Here is a 20,647-nt window from a genome sequence, read left to right as displayed (position 1 = left end):
AAGCTCATGCACCACTTGAAGTTAACCAGAGTGTCTTTTCCACATACAGCAAAAGCAATATCACTTATATACCAGTTCACAGTGCTTTTACAGCCCTCTCTAAGCGGTCTACAGAGTCAGCATATTGCTCCCAACAATCTGGGTCCCCATTTTACCCACCTCGGAAGGATGGAAGACTGAGTCAACCTTGAGCCAGTGAGATTTGAACTGTTGAACTACAACTGGCAGTCAGCTGAAGTAATCTGCAGTACAGCACTCTAACCACTGCGCCACCGTGGCTGCTACCATGCCTGATCTCTTCCAATCTGTACTTCTTTGCCGAATACTTTTTGAACTTACGGAGGCTGAATTGCCTCTTGAAGGTTTGGCCCAGAAATTGCTTTTAATCTTTGTTCTATCTTTTATGATGCCAGGGATTTCTTTGGGCTTTTTGTTTTCTATAAATCTGTAAGAATTTCATCTATGCCTTCATTTAAATCACTTGTTTAAAATAGCCAGATGGCAGTAAACCAAGGAAAAAGCCAAAGAGTATTCGTTAAAGGCGTTGGATCCAGGTAATGTTGTTTCAGCCAAACTGTACTTGTTCCAAATACTGAGAACTAGGTATGCTTGTTCAGCCAGTTGTATTTATTTAAAACAACAACAACCTCCATCAGTCTACAGTAATTTGGATTCAAAGAGGAAAAGAAGATTTTGAGCATATGTGAGCATGCACAGAGCTGTTCTAATTTCTGATACATTGCAATCTCCATGATCGCATACATACATTTCAAATGCTTTTGCTAATTAAAGGAAGCGTGAAACTATTAACAGTTTTTCATTACTTTACCTGGTGGAGGATAGCACTGCAACAATCTCAAAAGCTTCACAGATAACCATGGAGCTGGAACAAAGTAGTACGTATAATCCTGGAGATCAGTAGATGCTGACGTCACAATCTGAAAGTATAAATTTTCTGTTACTTTCTGGTGACATTTTGTAATCCTAGGGAATGCACAATGCAGATTCTGAATTTTAACGAAGTCTAAGAAAACAGGAATTAAAATTAAAGAAAATAAAACACACTAGCTTGAACACTGATGAAGTGGAAGGTGTGCTAGAAATTAATAAACATTTAAGCACTTCTCAGAGCAAACAAAAGGCAAAAATAAGCTACAGGTACCGTTTTAACGTAAGTTGCTACTAGTTTACACAATTCTTGGGAATAACAGACTGGAAAATGCAAACAAATGCATAATTGTTTCTTGATATAGTCTCATTCTTAATGTTGTTGTTGTAAAATGCTGTCTTTATTTTGTATAACTCAAGTTTGTATAGTTCTAGGTAGTGTGAGATGGCTTGGGTTGTGAGGGAGTGACTGACCCAAAGTCATCCGGCCAAATTTCATGTCTAAAGGAGGACTAGAACTCACCATCTGTTGGTTTTTAGGCTATTTTTGCTCTCCAATAATTTTCAGCTAAGGGAAGAGAGATACACAGCAACTGCTTGTGTCAAAACTGAGGCTGGACTAATGACTCAAAGCAGGAAGGGAAAGACTCCTCATCACTGAACTAATAGTTCATTGCTCAAATGAACTATTCACACAGGTTAAAAATATAATAGCACAATACAATAGAATCTACAGATGCTATTCAACTTGTATTATTGGTTCTTTGTCCAATTACTAAAATAGATGAACTTCTTAGACTCTATAATTAAAAAGCTAATAGCTTTATTTTAAATACCCATACAAATGATGAATAATCTGAATAAAAGATATGTATAATTAATGCTTAAATATACTTTTATGCATTTGATTCAGTCTTGATTCTTGGCAACTGCCTGGATAGGTTCTTGTCATTTTCTTGAGAAATTTCAGAAGTGGCTTGTCTTTGCTTCTTTCTTAGAGCTAAGTGAAACTTACTAGCTAAAGTCCCAGTCTAGGGTAGGACTAGCATTCATAGTCACTCGGTTTCTAGCTTGCTATCTTAACCACTACACTAAGTGACTTTCCATAGGTATACTTAGGATTTCTTATACCTATATTTAAGAGGTACATTTTATAGGGGGAAAAATAGGAGGCAGCAGTGCTATGTACATTTGCCATTTTGAGTTGAACAAAATAAATAAAAGCCAACATAAAAATCTAATAATAAGAATGGGTGGGCTGAAAATATATTCTCACCACAAATTTGAGACTCACAGATAAGTTATCAAAATCCATTAAAAAGGCTAAGATAGTTATTGTAAGTTAGCCAACAATGACGTTTGTAGTTAACTTACATAGTCAGATTGGCCTCAGCATCAACTGTACTTTCATTTTGCAGGTAAGAACTTGAAATTATTAACCTAATTAATTATCCTCTTTTACATTCCAGAGTTATTTTGTTCTACCACTCTGTCTAGCCAACAATCTACTTACCCTACTAAGCCTGGAAACAGCCAGAGATATTGATGTTTTAAATTCATCTGGATTCTTTTGTGCCAGAGTAGTGATCAAACTGGTAGCAGCTGTAACCACACCCTGGGAAAAAAGCAATTTTATAAGTTCCCTTAAAATCTACAGGCTTAAATCTGTCATATGTACAATATATTATTATTACATGCAAAGAATACAATCAAGTTTCATATTCCATTTTACAAGCTTGGTGAAAGAGAATTTCATTTTGTGATGGTACTTATAGATTTCACAGTTAAGGTATGTTCAAAATACTGTCACAATCTGGGCAAGTGCAAATAGATATGGGTGTTACAGGATTGTAAGCTTGGCTGTCAAAACAAGATCCTCAGCTTCATAGCTGCCCATGAAGACCACAGCTGCCCATATGTGACACATATGTCTCACATGGGACTTTAGGTGGTAAATCTATTAATTCAATTAAACAACAGGGCCACCTAAAAGTAACTCTCTTTCTCTACTTCAAGTGATTATTTTTAAACCCTCAACTGTAAGAAATATAAACAAGTAAGAACTTTTCATAGCATAACTCAACATTCATCAATCAGATATTTTCCAAAGGTATTTGAGGCTCATTAAAGAGTTAACATGGATTTTTAAAATTAGCTTATTAAGAAAAAGGGATAGTACAAAGCAAAATCTACGTAGTTGCCAGCAATATTTGATCCTGTTCCTCCCCCATGTTATTCTTCCTGGCTAACTGTGGATTGGCATCAGGAGCACCTGTTTTAAGTTATTCCAGACCTTCTCATGCCATGTCCAGAAGGTGGTGCTGAGGGACCATTGTTTACCTTCTAGATTTCCATTTATACCTTATGCTGTCAAACATCTAAGTCATCTGGAATTCTGAAGTGGGGTATCATCAGTAAACCAATAGCAAACCACTCTATTGTGTTTTATCATCCAGTTCCAAATAAGTATTGATACTTTTGAACCTTACCTAAGTTCAATAATGGACTGGATGAGGAAGAGGAAGCTGAAATGAAATTCAGACAAAACAGAGGTACTATTGTTAATTATAAAACGGGAAGCTGGGACAGAGCTTCTGCCTAATTTGAATTGGCCTGCATTGTCCATGAATGGGCAGTTTGTAATCTGAGAGTATTCCTTAATTCCCAGTTAATGAGTAGATTCATAGGATTAAAAACATTGTTTCTGTTGCACAATTTTGGCAGAACTAAATAGAGCCAGTGTTTCTATGGGCCAAAAATGCAAAAGTAAAAACTTCTTCAAAGTATGGGCAGGATGTGGGCAATCCATGTTGTTTCCTTGGAACTTTGGATATGATTTGGACAAAACCTTCAACTAGAGAACATATTCAGCTGTGCTTACCAGGTGTTGGTCATTGAGAAGGTGCACAACTCTTGATGTCCAGTCTCCCATTGGCACCAGATCAGGAGACGTTCTGTATAATCGTAGCAAGCACAGGGCTGCACTTTGCTTTACACTATCCATGGTGTCTCTGCAAGAACAAGCACAATCCTGTCAATAATTGAAAGGATCTCTCCAAACTCCCTGGGACCCATTTTGTTCAACCCATTTATATAATAGAAAGAAAACTTCCCTTATATATAAGTAATTGGAAAGTCATCATCTTGGTGAGCAACTGATTCTATAAACTGGAATCTTTTGTATCACAGTGAGGAAAGGAGATGGGAGATAATTTTAGGTTTCCTATCAATTGGTTACTGAAGTAGCATATAACTTTTCCAGTTACATCAAATTTTATAGGCATTTTCTAGAAGACTGTGGGGTAATTTAATAGGTGCACAGTTAATTTTCTGGCATACCCATCTAAATTTGAATGAAAACAAAGAATCTTCAGCATCAGAAAAATATATTACCTGCAAAATTCCTAAATGTACTATCACAATTGGGAAATGAATGTTGCCAATACAAACATCACTTTACAATTCATACACTACTTCAGCTTTTTGGTATAAAATAAAGTTACTTGCCTCAGAGAAATTTTCTTTACCCTAAAAGCACATTCCAATGTTAATAAAACATTTCAAATTTTAGAATTTCTTTACATGGCTATCCCTTTCTGTCATATATAACATAGGTTCACTATAACACGCAAACATATTACAAGAGATTTTTCAAGATTCGTCCTTGGTGAGATAAGTGGGCATATAAATTGGATTAATTAATATATCAAATGAAAAATAAACTTCTGAAAAACATTACAGAAATATGAATGGATGTTCATATAAATTTGGTGCTGAATTTAAGTTAACACTTAAGCAAGTTCATATGGATCAGAGTTGCAAACTTTAATTACCTAATAAAGCCAATACTAAGGCAACCCTTAAAAACATAATCACTCTCAAATACCAGAAGAGGCCCTTGTTCATAATAAAGCAAACATGGAGGGTTCACAAATACAACCTTTGGGAGCAAATAGGTGTTCTCTCTTTCCAATGTCAACATCAAAGAGATGGATTTCTAATCATAAGCACCATCAATAGGAAGAGAAAGAAGGTTTATATAAATATGATACTTGCTACATCTAACAGAATAAACTCAATTGCCTACTAATACTCAGCCTGTGCATGTTACTTACCCAGCTACCAGTATTTTTGGAATTTCACCAGCAAATGCTTCGGCCATCTCTCTGCTACCCACATTGGCAATGCAGTGCAAAGCCAGTCCCATAAAAGTGGGGTTCCGGCTAGCTAAATCGTTCTTGATTGCATTGTTTATCAGGCGTATCAACTCACTGTTTGAATTCACAAGTACGGAGATGAACAAATAACCCTGGAATTAAGAGAATAATTAGTGGTGAGTCAACTGGGAAATGTTTAACATGTTATGTGGGTTTTTTTGAAAAATGGATGTGTATTGTACAAAGTGCTGAAGAATCATTTAGCCTTAAAACAAGATGTGTTACACTGCAGCAATTTTTAAACTGTAGTTAAAAATCAATGCAAATTTCTCATGGACTAGACAGTTGGGGTTACTAAACTAGACTGAATTAGTACAGTTTTGTCATACTGGCAAACAGCTACATACAAGAAAGAACATCTGGATTATTGTCAGTTTGGTCCCTGACATTCCTCAAAAAGATCACCCAGAACAGCTTTTCAGATGATAAAATGTTGTTATGAGAAAGTTAGATAAATCACTGTGGTAAAATTACAGGTAGTTCTTGACTTATGATTGGTTGCTTAGCAACCATTTAAAGTTACAATGGCCCATCGTGGAGGGGTATTTATGACCCGGATTCAAAGTTATGTCAGTTCCTGTATGCAGTCATGTGACTGCACTGCAGGCATTTGGCAAATGGCTTGCATATACAAGCCATTTTTAGTCCTATAATCATGTCACCGTATTTTTACTTCTAATTTTTGGCAAAATTATACCCATAGCAAACAATTGTTTGACTGAATTACTGTGGACTTGCTTAATAACCATAGTGATTACTTAATCACCATTACAAAAGAGACATAAAATTGGGTCAATCATGTGACCAACCCATTTTACAACTGCTATGAGTTACAACCATGATGGGCAGTTTCCATTATGGTTGTAATTCGATCACAGTACCTGTATCACAAATGCAAACAAAATTTACAACTTTTTAAGGTTTGGCTAATTTACAGCTTGCTTTGTGAATTTGTTTAATTACAGGAAGAAAAAATGGGAAGTAACTGGTCAAATGCTAAAGAGATGACTGGGGTTGATAGCCTTCATTTAACTTATATCTTATTGACTTTTCACAAGACTTGCCATGAACTATTTTTAACTTTAAAAAAACATACCAGAGAGTGAGTGAGATAAACAATGTTTACCAAATGTTTGGGCTTCAATTGAAAAGAAGATAGAACCTATACCTGTATTTCTCTCAGCAAGATGATTGCATGTTCCAGCAACTAAGTAGCAAGCATTTTGTATGTGTAAAACTGCTCTATAATCATTTGCTTCTTGGTATATTATAAATGCAGAACAGTTTATATATGCCTTTTCTGTTTCAATGCCAAGGACATACTTTTCTAAGAAATCAAACTAGACCCAAGTCCTCTGCATCTATCTACTTTCAAGTCGTCAATTATATTACATGTCACTTACAGAGTACTGCACAGCAACAGGAGAAAGTCTAGTCATTATGCTATTATAATTGTCTAATCAATTATAATATCATGAGCGGCTAAAATTAGGATGGTATTAGAGAAGGTGATGACCACTAACATCCCATTTCAATCTAGGCTTTTCTGCAACAGCTGTACAGATCAAATGCAAACAACCTATAACCCATAACCATAGGGGATTCCTGATGCAATTTCAGAATTCCATGGTATCAGTTCATATCTCTGATAAATGCTGTCTCTGACCCCACATCATTTGCTTAAAAAGAAGAAAATGGTCCAGAGAAGAGAGAACAATTGGTCTTGGAGAATAAATACCCCTCTAGTTTAGCTAGATACAGGGAGTCCTCGACTTACAACAATTGAACCCAAAATTTGTGTGGTTAAGTGAGACATTTGCTATGTAAATTTTGCCTTATTTTAAAACCTTTCTTGCTTGCTTGTTAAGTGAATAACTGCAGTTGTTAAGTTAGTGACACAGTTGTTAAATGAATCTGGCTTCCCCCTTGACTCTGCTTGTCAAAAGAATGCAAAAAGTGATCGTAGGACTCCAGTATACTACAACTCTCATAAGTATGAACCAGTTGTCACATGTCCAAATTTTGATCACATAACCTTATGGATGCTACAACAGTTGTAAGTGTGAAAAATGATCCTAAGTCACTTTTTTCAATGCTGTTATAACTTTGAATGGTCACTAAATGAACTGTTGTAAATCAAGGATTACCTTTTATTTCAAAATGAAATTTCTAAGTACAGGAGAACTACAGTATGTCATAAGGGCACTTTAATGTGCAACCAACAGCTATACATGAAAGGATATATAGGAAATTCCTATTGGAAGATGTGGTTTGTCCAGGTAGGATCAAAAGACCTTTTAAAAATATATACAGAGTGAAGCAAATGTCAGATCCCATAGGGCAATGACAATACTGTATGTTTTATTGATTTAATTACTTTTTTCACATAAAAAGTTATTGTACTTAATTATGATTGTTCAAAGGTTAGGTATCAAATGAGTAAGAAAACATTTAGAAGAGAATGGCAATTAATTCAAACTTTTAATGTAATTCGTATTTAAAAAGTGTCAATGGGGCCTAACTTTTGGTACAATTCATTAATAGCTAAAGGCCTTCAGTTTTATTCGTTTGTCAATATGTATTGCCAGAAAATCATGATTACTGCATTAAATATTCTAAGTAGTGTTATATTGCCTGCAAAATACATAACAATTGTTTAGAATAAATTTAACTGGATAAAGCAATATGTATCTCACATTTTTAGCAATTTAACCATTTTTTTCTTTGTATACTGTGGGTCTTTGATCACAATAAACTTGAAACTCATCTAGCCTTTAGTTCTGATTTCATTCCCTCTTTGCTTCAACCCCACCAAGCATGCGTCCCTCTGCAGATTATGCCTGAAGGATTATGAACATTATTTTTTTAAAATGTATGCTTCAGTACAGATTTTAGACTGCAGGATGACTCAATGTGCCCAGCCAGTAATGACTCTACAGAGCTGGGGGGAAAAACACATATGTGTACAAAATATCAATATGTGCTTATGTTTCTAAGACATGTACATTATAAGCAACAATGTTTATAGTTTTTTTTTTAAAAAATCTAATATTTTTGTTCAAAATTCATTCTAAGCAGATTTTTTAGAAGAAAGCTTTCATTAAATTAATTAGTTTATGATCCTAAACTGATAAGTCAACAGTGAAATTACTGCTGCAGGCAAGCAGTAGTATTCTGCTTTGTATTCTGTATTCTTAACAGTGATTATATTCTTACAGTGTTGACAACTATTTATTTAGTTCCCTTACCAATATACCTATCAGTACAATACTTCTAAACCTTCTTACAACAGCACTGGATCTAATGCATAGAAAATTGAATCAATACAGATGGCTCATTTTTATTTTCTTACTAGCTGCTCATTTAACATCAAGCTGTCTTCCAGCTTTTTCATGTTCTTTATCTTTGCAAATATTTTTTTTACCAGTTTTGTTATGAAAACTTTCATATGAACCACATTTCATAGAACAATAATTTATTACTACAGCATGCTGCAATGTGGATCATTTCAGATGTACAGACAAGTCCCAGAATTTGCCAATTAAATTGAAGGTTGGATGCTATACCAGTTTATTTAATAATTAATTACATTTATATAGCCACCTATGTCACAAGGAAAAACTCTGGTGGTGTATAATGATAATCAATTTAAAACAATACATATATAAAAAGAGGCTTTTAAATGTATAAAATCAACATTAAAAATAGAGGCTAGTTTAAAATATATACAATTTGGATTGGAAATTCTGGGGTTGCAGCCCTAAAAATAAAATAACATTTAAAAAGTCTGAGCATGCCAGATTGGAAAATACTGTCCCCCAATTAAAACCCAGCAGGTAAACAAGGTATCTATAATTTTGCTATGCAGGTGTGAGACATTACTTACAATTTGTTTCTCTGTATATTTGTTTGAACTCAGGAGATTCACAGCCTCCATGTGACCGAAATCAATATCATGTCCCAGGAGAAAAATGAAAAGCAGCTTGCAGACATATTTCTTCTTGCTGTAACCATCCAGGGCTTTATCACCTAATGAGTAATTAAATAGAAGCCATAAACACTTGAACCAAACGCAAATGCCGTATGCCTTTTTAAATATATTGATTAGACATTCCATCATATCTTCTTGTAGCATTGAACCAGCTCCACAATGTAGACCCTATGAAAATTGCAGCTACATCCTGATAAGCCCACTAAATTCCTGTCAGAGAGCGAACTATAATTTCAATAATGACAATAGATCATAACTTACAGATGACTGTGTGACAACTCTGTAGGGGAGAAAACTTTTTAGGATGGTTTATTCATATTTACTTGAGACAAATCAGATAAAAAATAAGACTTATAAGCAGGGAATCAAAGTTAATTTTAAAAAGTCATAAAATGACAGTTGGTCTTACCTGAACTGCTATTTTAAGAGGTGTTTGCAGGATGGGCCAGAGATGGTATTATCACAGCCAATTGGCCTCGAGACTGGGTTGAAACTGAAGCCATGCTTCTGGGCTCCTCTCCTTTGACTCCAGTTTCAATGCAGTATGCGCTCCCGAGATCCTGAAAACAAGTCACAAAGGAGACACCTCCACCCACCAATACTGTCTATCTAACTAGGGTGAGAACTGGCCCATCCTGCAAACACCTCTTAAAATAACAGTTCAGGTAAGACCAACTGTCATTTTCCAGAGTGAGTTTGCAGGATGGTCCAGAGATGGGACATACCCAAGTTTCGTCCCAAGGGTGGGCCCTCACTGATCCGACAGGACCTGTTGCAGGACCCTGCAGCCGAATGCCGCATCGGAAGATGCGAAGGCATCCAGCCTGTAGTGCCGGATGAAGGGCGACGGGGATGCCCATGTCGCTGCCCTGCAGATGTCTTCTATAGGGGCCTGGGAGGCCCAGGCCACTGAGGTGGCCGCACTCCTAGTGGAGTGAGCCGTGATGCCGGCCGGAATCGGAAAATTCTGGGCCTCGTAGGCAAGGGCAATGGCCATACGGATCCACCGGCTAATGGTGGACGGGGAGAGCCTCTTCCCTAGCGACGAGGGTTGGAATGACACAAACAGAGCCTCAGACCTACGAAACTCCGCCGTCCACCTTAGGTAAATCCGTAAGGCTCTTCTTACATCTAAACAGTGTCAACTGTGCTCCCGCTCCCTAGTCGGGTCTGGGCAAAAGTCCAGAAGAACCACTTCCTGCGCTGGGTGGAAGACCGTGTTTACCTTTGGCAGGAAAACCAGGTCCAGGCATAGCACTACCCTGTTACTGTGAAACATGCATAGATCCTCCTTGGAGGAGAGAGCCCCCAGCTCCGAGACTCGCCTAGCCGAGGTGATAGCCACCAGGAACACAATCTTACAAGTGAGGAGCTTCCGGTTAACCATCCGGAGTGGTTCAAATGGCTTGGCCATAAGGGCCCGTAGCACTGTGGGAAGGTGCCACGTAGGAAACCTCTGGACTGGTGGTGGATGAAGGTGGGCCACCCCCTTGAGGAACCTCTTAAGGGCAAATGAGGTAGCGGACTGGGCCCCTCCCCAGGTAGCACCGTGGCCAGTGCTGCCAACTGTCTCCTAACCATGGCTAGGGACAGGCCCTTGTCCAGACCCTCCTGGAGGAAATCCAGGACGTGAGGGACCGTGGTCCTGGAGGGGGGTCACGTGGGCGGCCTGGACAAACATCTTCCAAATGGAATCGTAAATCCTGTCGGTTGACTGTCTGTTGGAGGCCTCAATGGTTCTGATCACCTTTTGGGACAGGAGGGCGCCTCTCAGGCGCTCCCGCTCAATCTCCACATAGCCAGTTGGAGCCATTGTGGATCTGGATGGAGCAACTTCCCCTGTAGCAATCTCACCTCCCCCTGGTGAATCCTCCATGGTCTCCCTGCCGATAGACTCAGCAGGTCCGCGAACCAAGTCTTCCTGGGCCTGTAGGGGGCCACTAGGATTACTTCGGCCTGCTCTCTGACTACCTTGTGGATGACCCCAGGAAGGAAAGGTGGGGGGGAGCATACAGCAGCCCAACCGGTCACTTGAAGCGAAGGGCGTTGACCCCCTCCATTCCCTGAGCTGGGAACTGAGAGAAGAACCGTGGCATCTGATCGTTGGACTGAGTGGCGAACAGGTTCACCACCGGTCTCCCGAACCTCTGGCAGATCCTCTGGAAGAGCTCCTTGGACTGACTCAACTCTCCATTGTCTACCATCTCCCGGCTCAGCCAGTCCGCCTGATGGTTGCTGATGCCAGTGATGTGTTCCGCTCAGATGGAGTGCAGATATTTCTTCGCTCAGTATCCCAGCAACATCCCAGGATCGTGTGCCTCCCTGTCGATTGATGTGCGCCTCTGCTGCAACGTTGTCTGTTAAGACAAGGATGTGATGAACTTCTACTGAGGTTTGGAACCGTCATAGGGCAAGGTGGACTGCCTGAAGCTCTAGCCAATTTATGTTGTGTTGAAGGTCGTTCTTTGACCACTGGCCTTGTGCCAGCTGGAAGCCTAGGGTCGCCCCCCCCCCAACCGACCTGTCTGGCATCCATTATCAGTATGAGGCGCTCTTGTTCCCTGAATTCGCAGCCCTTGAGCAAAGCTGGGGACATCCACCACTTGAGAGACATCAGCACCTGTGGCGTCGCTGATACCTTGAGCGTAGAGTTGCTGGAATCGGCCCTCTGATATGGCAGCAGCCTCCATTGGAGCATCCTGGCACGTAGTCGCGCCCATGGCACTACTTTGATGCATGAGATGAACTTTCTCAGCAAGCTGGAAAGAAGGGCTACGGGAACACAACGATCCTTCCGGATCTGGTTAATTAACTTCAACAAGCTGGACCTGTGGTCCAGGGAAAGAAACACTCGACCCAACCGGGAATCAATCACCGCCCCTAGGTGTAGGATTCAGGTGGATGGGGAGAGAGTACACTACTCGAAATTAATCGAGAACCCTAAGTCCTGGAGGGTGTCAATGACCTGCTGAAGGTCTGACCTAATCTGAACAGGAGATGCCCCCTGGAAAAGGATGTCATCCAGGTAGCAGAAAAGCCTGATGGGAATCTCCCTCAGATGGGCTCCACGTGGTCGCCGGCCAAAATGGCCACTGGGACAGCGACCCAGACACCGGAGCCTCCAAGCCTTGAGATTTAACCCTCCAGTAGCTGGAAAAAATGCAGCTACTAGCAGGGACTTACTGGGAAGTGAAGGAAGGGTCTCCTTGTGAGAAGGAAGCAAGTTGAGTCGAGGATGGTTGAATCAGATCAGGAGTCAAGAATTTGCAACCTCTCTTTGACCAGACTGGATTGAAACTGGAGTCAGAGGAGAGGAGAGGAGCCCAGAGGCGTGGCTTCAGCTTCAACCCAGTCTCGAGGCCAATTGGCTGTGATAATACCATCTCTGGACCATCCTGCAAACTCACTCTGGAAAACTGACTGAAATTTGAATTTGGTTAAAAATTAAGTTGTACTTAACATATACATAAATACAATACTTTCTTTAACTAGCACATACTGTATATCAAACTCAAAAGTCATCTTGTAGATTGCACAAGTAAGAGGCTTTCACGGAACCACTATTCAAACTAATACTGAGTTCTTATATATTACAGGACTTGCCATCCTCGGAGAAAAGCATATTTGTCAAATGCATTTGATATCATTTTCCTTGTTATTACTTATCAATGCATCATTTCAATTTATATACTGGATCAATCAGCTGTCAATGTTACAATTCTATAGATTACCCAGATCCACATTAATATACTGTTAATATCAGAAACTAAGGTTGTAAAAGTGAATAGCACTTATCAAGGAAGCTTGCCAAATACATGGATGTCGTTCAGACTAGAGAACTATTGCTGTATAGTAGTAAAGAGAGGGAATGTAGTTAAGACGATGAAGTGGAACTACCAGCACTAATCACAGCTGCACACGAGAAAGGCTCTAAGCACAGGCATAAACAATAAGGATAACTCACAATGCCTAACTTGCTGCAGCCAATTCACCACAGACAACTTGCATGGCCAAGTCACTGCAGGATAACTCATTGCAAGATAAGTCAACATTGTGTGCATTGTTTCATTCAGTTACTTTTATCATTGGATACCATGTTTTCGTCAAAATTATTGGAACTCTTGTATTCCTGGATTGACTTTTTTTCCCTTGCAATTCTGTATTTGCTGAATTGTCTTGTGGTGAGTTGTCCCATAGCAAGTTGGCCAACTTCATAAACAATAAAGGTATTCCTTGCTTAACAACAAGCATCATTGAGACCAGAAATTATTTCACTAAGTGACATGGTCATTAAGAGGAAAATCATCTGACCACCCCAGACTGATGTTGCTTCTGCTGCAGTTGTTAAGCAAATCTCTTGTGGTCATTAAACAAGACATCATGTTATTGAGACTTGCATTTATTGTTGACTGTCTGCTTATTGGAAGCTGGCTGTGAAGTGTGCAAATGGCAATCATGCAATCACAGGATGCTATGATCATTATAAACACCCATTGGTTGCGAAGTCCCCAAATGTTAATTACGTGACCATGGGAATGCTAAATTTACTATTTTGGTACTGTTGTAACCAGAAACGGTTGCTAAGCAGGATGGTCAGTGAGCGAGGTCTTCCTGTGGTTATTAAAGAGCATCATAAAGATCAGAAGGGGCTGGCCTAAAGGTGCTTTAATCTATTTATCTAGATAAAAATGCATTGATCTATTAATCTGGACAAAAAAAGTATGATTCAGTCTAATGAATGCAGATCACAAGTAGCCATCTTAGTTTTCTTCACATCTTTCTTAGAGCTTAAAAAATGGCTGTTCTATTTATACAAAAATGGCACTGTTAGTAATTCAGTTATCTAGTGCTGGACGCAGCACTACAAATAGGAACAAGTTTGCCTCTTGGCATTATTTTCCTTGAAGAGACATAATGGATTCTAAATCACATTTGGCTGTTTGCATGAACAAGCATCTGGCGATGTGGAAATCAACTGGTAAGACAGTATAGACAAGGCCTAAAAATATTCATTCTCCTTGGCAACTGCCAGTCTCTAGGCTACAACATGGCTGATATCAAGCCACAAAATCACAAACGGGCCTGTATCAATAGGGAAAAAAAGTAATTTCTAAACTAAGATATTCATTGTTCAGGCTACCTTCATAATTATTTTTTAGCTTCCCTTCTGTCAGGGGGCATTGTCAAGATGGCTGGACTATATTTACAGAGAACTCTGGATAAAACAGATTATCGGGACCTTTTCAGTCAAGATTTAGGATTGGATGGGAGAACAAAAGGACATTTTGTTGACATTTAGTATGGGCTAGATGGAGTGCAAATATCCTGGTTAGGCACCTTTCAGCAGTCTTTGATATCAATGAACATGATATTCTCCTGAAGCTGTTGTGAGGCTTGACAGCAGGGAGCAATATTCTTCAGTAACTTTCCTCCATTATCGGTAATGATTACAGTGGACATTGGGTGGAGATGGAGAAGCCCACTTGGAGATAAAACATGCTAGAAATGTATGGTTCTAACACTTGCTTTAGCCGGGAAGATTTGAGTGGTTGCAATGGACCTCAGCTAAAAACTTACACTACTATGTGATCTTTCTTCTCCTTTATAATCTTGTTTATTACAATAACTCTGGTCTAAACACACATAGGTTTAAGAGCTAAAATCTCTGTAGAGGGAAGGGAATGGCCTTGAAGGACCAGAAGAAGAACTGCTATTGAAAATGGTCAGATAAGAGAGGCCAAGAAAGTAACTTGAAAAAAAAACCTCTCAGCAAATCTGTCATAGTTCAGAGGAAGCACACTAGTTTTTGCAAGACTCTGTTACAATAGCTGTTATAATCAAAGTAGTACTGATCTACATGGCTTTGGTGTCCTAACCTGGTCACCATGTAGGGCTGACATTGCATTATGACTAATAACCATGTCTATATTTTTCATCTTGTAAGTAAGTTAATTGTTTCATCATGGTCTTTCATTTGAAACATCAGAATTGCGATTACATCCTGAAGTAGCTAAGGATTATGAAGTAGAAAATTAATAATGATAAAACAGACAAGATACACAAGTGAACGGAGAGGCAGGTATCCTTGGACATTCTGAGTGTGTCAGCATACCACAGGAATCCGCTCATTGATGGGATACAGGCTACAATAAATTGGCTCAGAAGAAATCTTTAAATTAGACACCATAGTTTGTACAGAGTAACCTGAACATATTTAGGTAAAACTGGCCTTTGACTATAACTGTGGTACATAGTCAAAATGTGCCACAGCTAAGCAGCTTATCCTACACTTTTTCCATCTCATTAAAAAGCATTATGTGCAAATTTTGATTGAACAAAGCCAGGATAATATTTTGCAAAACATTACTAGCTTGAACCATTCTTTAGAATTTAGAACTTTAACACATTCTTTGATTATCAGGAAAATGGTAAACAACTTCCCTTGTCCATCAAACAATTGATAGTAAGAGAATTATTATGTTTTCACCCTATCAAACTTAAAAGGTAAATTGGATCTGAATGGAAAATAACCAGTTGCCAATATCTGTCACCCCTAATCGCTTTTCCTTTTCAATATCTCTGATTTTAAAAAAACCAGTGAGGTTCTTGTTTTCTTTTGGCAAAAGCTTGAACATAGGGGTGACATTTGGGAAACGCTGTGTAACATTCTGAATAAATGCAACTGAGGGAGGAAATTATTCTGTTATCTGACATGAATAATTGAATGGGAATAAGATGAGGGAATACATAAAAAGTGATTGGGACACAGGGAAATATGAAAAAAGAAGCTTGCTGGAATTATGAAGTGAGAAAGGCTCTAAATGAGAGAAAATTGTTGCAGGAGAGAGAGAATTAAAAGGGGAGAATGAGAGATTAAATATCATGTACATACAGAGAAAATGTTAATTGCTGCATGAATAGATGGTGGGACTGGAAAAAGGTTGAAACAGGATATAATTTTCTTATAGTACGACTGCATTACTTGCAGTCGTACTATATGCAAAGGTATGAAAATAGAATTTGTTCCTAAATACTAGAAGAATAATCTTATTATTCTGCTATGTAAAGGGAAAGGCAGTAAGAATGAAGGCAAAGCCAGCTGGAATATTATTACACTTGCTCAAGTGTGCCTGAAAAACGTGTTAATAGAATTTTGATGAGCATTTAGGAAGTTGCAGTGCAGTGCAGCTGTACAAAAGGCTGGGAAGTCTGCCATTACTAGAATTGAACTCTCAACCTTTCAAGTGGCAGGTGAGCATCTTCACCACTAGGCCATCATGCCACTCTGGACTGAGGCAGAGTGCTTATTATTTACCCTGAAAATAAATTTATTAGTTAAATAATCTGGTTGAATAGGCTGCTTAATGTCTTTGCCATACCAATTATATATATTTCAAATATCCAGATGTAAAACTGCAGTTTGTTTATGAGAAATTATGACTGTCAACACTTCCTTCTCTATTCCTAGAGTTCTGAACCTCTGCCCATTAAAATCAGTTCAGAAGAAACAGGAAGTCAGAATACCAATCAGCATTTTCAGCACAATGAGTGCTTCAAAAAGGAGATTTCCTTTCCTTGGACTTTCATTTAGCTGATTTGATAGTATTGTTTTCGCATCCTTTCAGTAATGATTTGTTTAAAGCTATACAATAAAATACATTCTCAAATACGGGATTTTCCATTAATGATACGGATGAAGAACATGCATGTTACAAAATTAAAGATACTATATGCATATCGATCTATAGTGGAATTAAAGAATTAAGAAGCAAGGTATGTTGAAGACTAAAATAAAAATGTACATAACAACAACTCAGCTATATGTATCATGAGTCAACCACATTAAAAAAGTTATATTTACTCGATCAATTATATAGATAGATAGTATGTTAAAGACAAATTCTTTAGTATTAACTAAGTTCACCATTTTACTATTTAAGATGCTGCTTTAAAAAAAAAAATCTAGTAGAAAATGTAAATATGATAACCCATAATAAACATTTATATTGATATATGTATCCCATGAAGAGTCTTTGTACGTAAGTGTGGTTGAGCTTAATATATAAAGCAAACCAACAGTAAGTAGCCTGTTAATGAATCTGATATCAGTGGTAAGGGAAAAGGGAAACTTCATTGTAAAGATCACTACATAATAATCAAAAAAGTTATGTTTAAATGGCCAGCAAATTACCTTTCATTAGATAGCCAGATATCTATCTGAGCTCAGTTCAAAATGCTATTTTTATGTTAAAAATCCTGTCAGAAACCTTATTATCTCTAGGAAATCTTCCTATTGAAAACTGTATCTCCAGCTCTACTGAAATTAAAAGCTCCTGGATTTTTTTAAAGAATTAATTAATTTTAATTTGTCCTGGCAGCCCAACTCCAACTGATCTCCAAGAGATGCATGGTCTTTCATGTTGAAACTCTGGAATGCCTTCTCAGCAAACAGCAACATGAGTCTGTTGCATATCCAAAAGTTACTCTTCTGCATCGGGCCACCAAGATTAAACTGAGACTGTCAAATACCATGTTTTCCCAAAAATAAGACGCTGTCTTAGCCTTATTTTCGGGGAGGTCTTATTATTTTTGAGGTGCAGGAGGTGGTGAGTGTGGTCATCTCATGGCTGCTGCTGTGTTGCAATATTTTTGGGGAGGGCTTATTTTAGCGCATGCAATGAAAAGCCTGATTGAGCTTATTATCCAGAGAGGTCTTATTTCAGAGAAACATGATATTTTCTACCATATGGATATGAAAACATCTACCTGCCTTGGAAAGAACTGGGAAATGAAGTAACTTCTTGAATCTGGAATTTCAGTAAACCTTTATGTTCAATCAGTAAGTTGGCAAAAAAGATGAAAAGGATGTCTGCCACACCTAAGCTAATAATTATGTTTCTCTCTTTCCCTTCTAGGATGATTTTAGGGGCCAAATTAGGAATATTTAAGGAACTAATTATATCTCCAGGATGGTATCTTGACATGTAGTGCTCCATTCTGCTTATATGCAGGACTCGTGGGATGTTATATATTAAGAAGTGAGCATAATGTAAGCAACACAACGAAAGAAATTCAATGAACCACATTAAAGTCATTCCGATATCTGTTTCTTTTACACTGCTGATAATAATCCCAAAGAATACAAGTTTCCAGGGCCACTGACTAGTACAACTGACAATAATTCACTTCAGTGGATTCAGACTGATTTTGAGAGATAGGGGAGACCTATATTCATATAGATAAGAACCAAACACATACACATATCTTTGTGGGTTTTGTTTCTTAGCAGGATTGTTTTGCTTCTGTTGAGATTATTAAAAAGGACAAAAGAAAGGACAAAACCTAAAAGTTATCACATAGTTGTATATTTCCCCCTTTTTTCTTGTGTAATATTTAAAGAAAAAAGGAACTGGTTTGCATCAAAAATCTCAAAGCTCAGACTTCAATGTTTTTTTTAAATACGGTCTCATTGCTTTGCTCAGGCATGCCTTGTTTTTTCTAAAATGTAGAGCTGTGTTATCTATGAAGATACTCAGTTTTCTGGAAAGTGAGTCATGGCAACTGGACTTTTCTTTTTTTATTTGAAAGGTTTAGCTGTAGCTTCTTCAGATTTTCCTTAAAAGTAAACTTTAGCTAATGATTTCTATTATCAACATGATACTCTTCATTACATCTACTATGGAATAAAGTCAGTTCGGTGTAGCGATTAAGGTAGCAGATTGGAAACTGGGAGATCTTAACTCTAGTGCTGCCTTAGGGCCGTGATGACGATCCTATGGCATGTGTGCCACAGGTGGCACGTGGAGCACTCTCTGCGGGCATGCGAGCCATCACCCCTGCTCAGCTCTACTGCACATGCTTGCGCGCCTCCCTCTGGACCAGCTGATTTTCGGGTCTCTACTGTGCTTGCGTCGAGGTGGGGTGCATGTGGGAGATGCGCATGCATGCATGGGGGCAGGGGAGGGTCACACCGCATGCACAGGGGTGCAGGATGCATGGGGGTTGTTGCGTACGCATTGCATTAGGCTGTGGGCATGCCTGTGCGCGCTGTCATGTGCACACACACGCTTTCAGCAAGTGACAACAAAAAGGTTAGCCATCACTGTCTTAGGGCATGAAACCTGCTCAGTCACTTTCTCTCAGCCAGAGAAAGCAGGCAGTAGTAAACCACTTCTAAACTCTTGCCAACAAAATGCCAAGACTTGTCCAGGCAGTCACTAGGAGTCAACACTGATTTGAAGATGCACACACAAACACAGACATGGAACTCTTAACAAAAAACTTCCATCCCACCTTGAGCTATCTGACATGCAAACAAAAAAATTCTTTCATCATTGATACCATACGAAATCGGAGAAGTTTGTTCAATAGCTGTAGCCAGCTGCAAAGTAACCACATAATTCAGCTCCTTTTACTTGTATAAATCAGCACATTCTAAGTCACAGACAATATATGTATATGTATTTCTGAACTAAGATAACAAATAACATGTTCCATTAATAGGGTTAATATGAAATACGACAGTGTCCTCTAAATTATTGAGGCTGGTTGCACAAATTTTATTAAGCCTCTGTTTGCTTAAGCATGTTTTTTTTTAATAAATCAGTAGCATTCATGTGATAGGCAAACCCATTAACCATCATGCCATCAGCTTTTTTTTAAAATCTCAGTTCAATGTAATTTCTTGCTAAAGCAATTGAAGGCTCAACTGCTGATCTGCCGTGATCAAGGAATTTCTTTGTTCTATGAATTATTTTTATGAACGTGTAATTAAAGTCTGTGTAGCTTGCTATATAGGAAGGAGGAGCACTAGTCTACAGATTCAGTGAAGAACCAAGGATATCTGAGACTCACAAATGTACTTATGTAATCCAGGCTGCCTTGAAACAGCTTGTTCATCACAAACAGCTTGTTCAGCCTTCTTTTCTAAGAAGGGCCATGCCACGTTCAGTTGATCATACTGTCTGCAACAAGAGACAACCCACTATCTTTCTAGGCAGTGTTTCTGGAGAATGTCTTCTTATCTCAGCCAAAATGCTGCACCATCCTCAGTTCCCAATATTTTACAAAAAGCAGAAAACAATACTAGGTTGCATAACTGCTGCGCTGTTAAATTTATTTATTTTTTTTAAAAAACCTGATCACTGTTACGATCCAATTTAGGCAGCTTTTATACATAAAACAACACAATCAAAATAAAAATTCACCTCCTAGCCCTGGTAACTAAAAGAAAGATACCGTATTTTTCAGAATATAAGACGCACCAAGGTTTTGAAAGGCAAATTAAAAAAAAGTTTTTGCACTCTGCAAACCTCCCAAAAATGGCCCGTTTTTCACAAAAAAGGGCTTGGTTTTTTTCAAAAAAAAAAAAGCATGAATAGCCTTTAGGAGGCTTGTAGAATGCTCCAGGGGGGGGGGTTTGCTCATTTCTGCCCTCCCCAGCCCCCAGGAGCTCTCTGAAAGCCTCCTAAAGCTATACATGGCCATTTAGGTGAAGGGGGCAGGGTTTCAGGAGGCAAAAAAATGCTGTATTCCATGTATAAGATGCACC

General features: G+C 38.5%; 1 protein-coding gene across 1 annotated transcript in view; it reads right to left on the bottom strand.

Annotated features, from left to right (window-relative positions):
* Window positions 1-20,647, bottom strand: part of AP2A2 (adaptor related protein complex 2 subunit alpha 2) — a 67,454-nt gene that overhangs the window by 35,041 nt on the left and 11,766 nt on the right. Inside the window, exons 3-7 of the mRNA XM_014058557.2 lie at window positions 8,992-9,134; window positions 5,004-5,197; window positions 3,770-3,899; window positions 2,402-2,503; window positions 830-938 (exon numbers count right to left, since the gene is read on the bottom strand). Coding sequence (XP_013914032.2) covers window positions 830-938; window positions 2,402-2,503; window positions 3,770-3,899; window positions 5,004-5,197; window positions 8,992-9,134 — 678 coding nt within the window. The remainder of the gene's footprint in view (window positions 1-829; window positions 939-2,401; window positions 2,504-3,769; window positions 3,900-5,003; window positions 5,198-8,991; window positions 9,135-20,647) is intronic.

This window comes from Thamnophis sirtalis, unplaced genomic scaffold, assembly GCF_051295495.1.
Source record: "Thamnophis sirtalis isolate CommonGarterSnake01/CBP01778 unplaced genomic scaffold, rThaSir2_p1.2 scaffold_1, whole genome shotgun sequence".
Lineage (NCBI taxonomy): Eukaryota > Metazoa > Chordata > Lepidosauria > Squamata > Natricidae > Thamnophis > Thamnophis sirtalis.
This window is presented reverse-complemented; position numbering and strand designations above follow the sequence as displayed.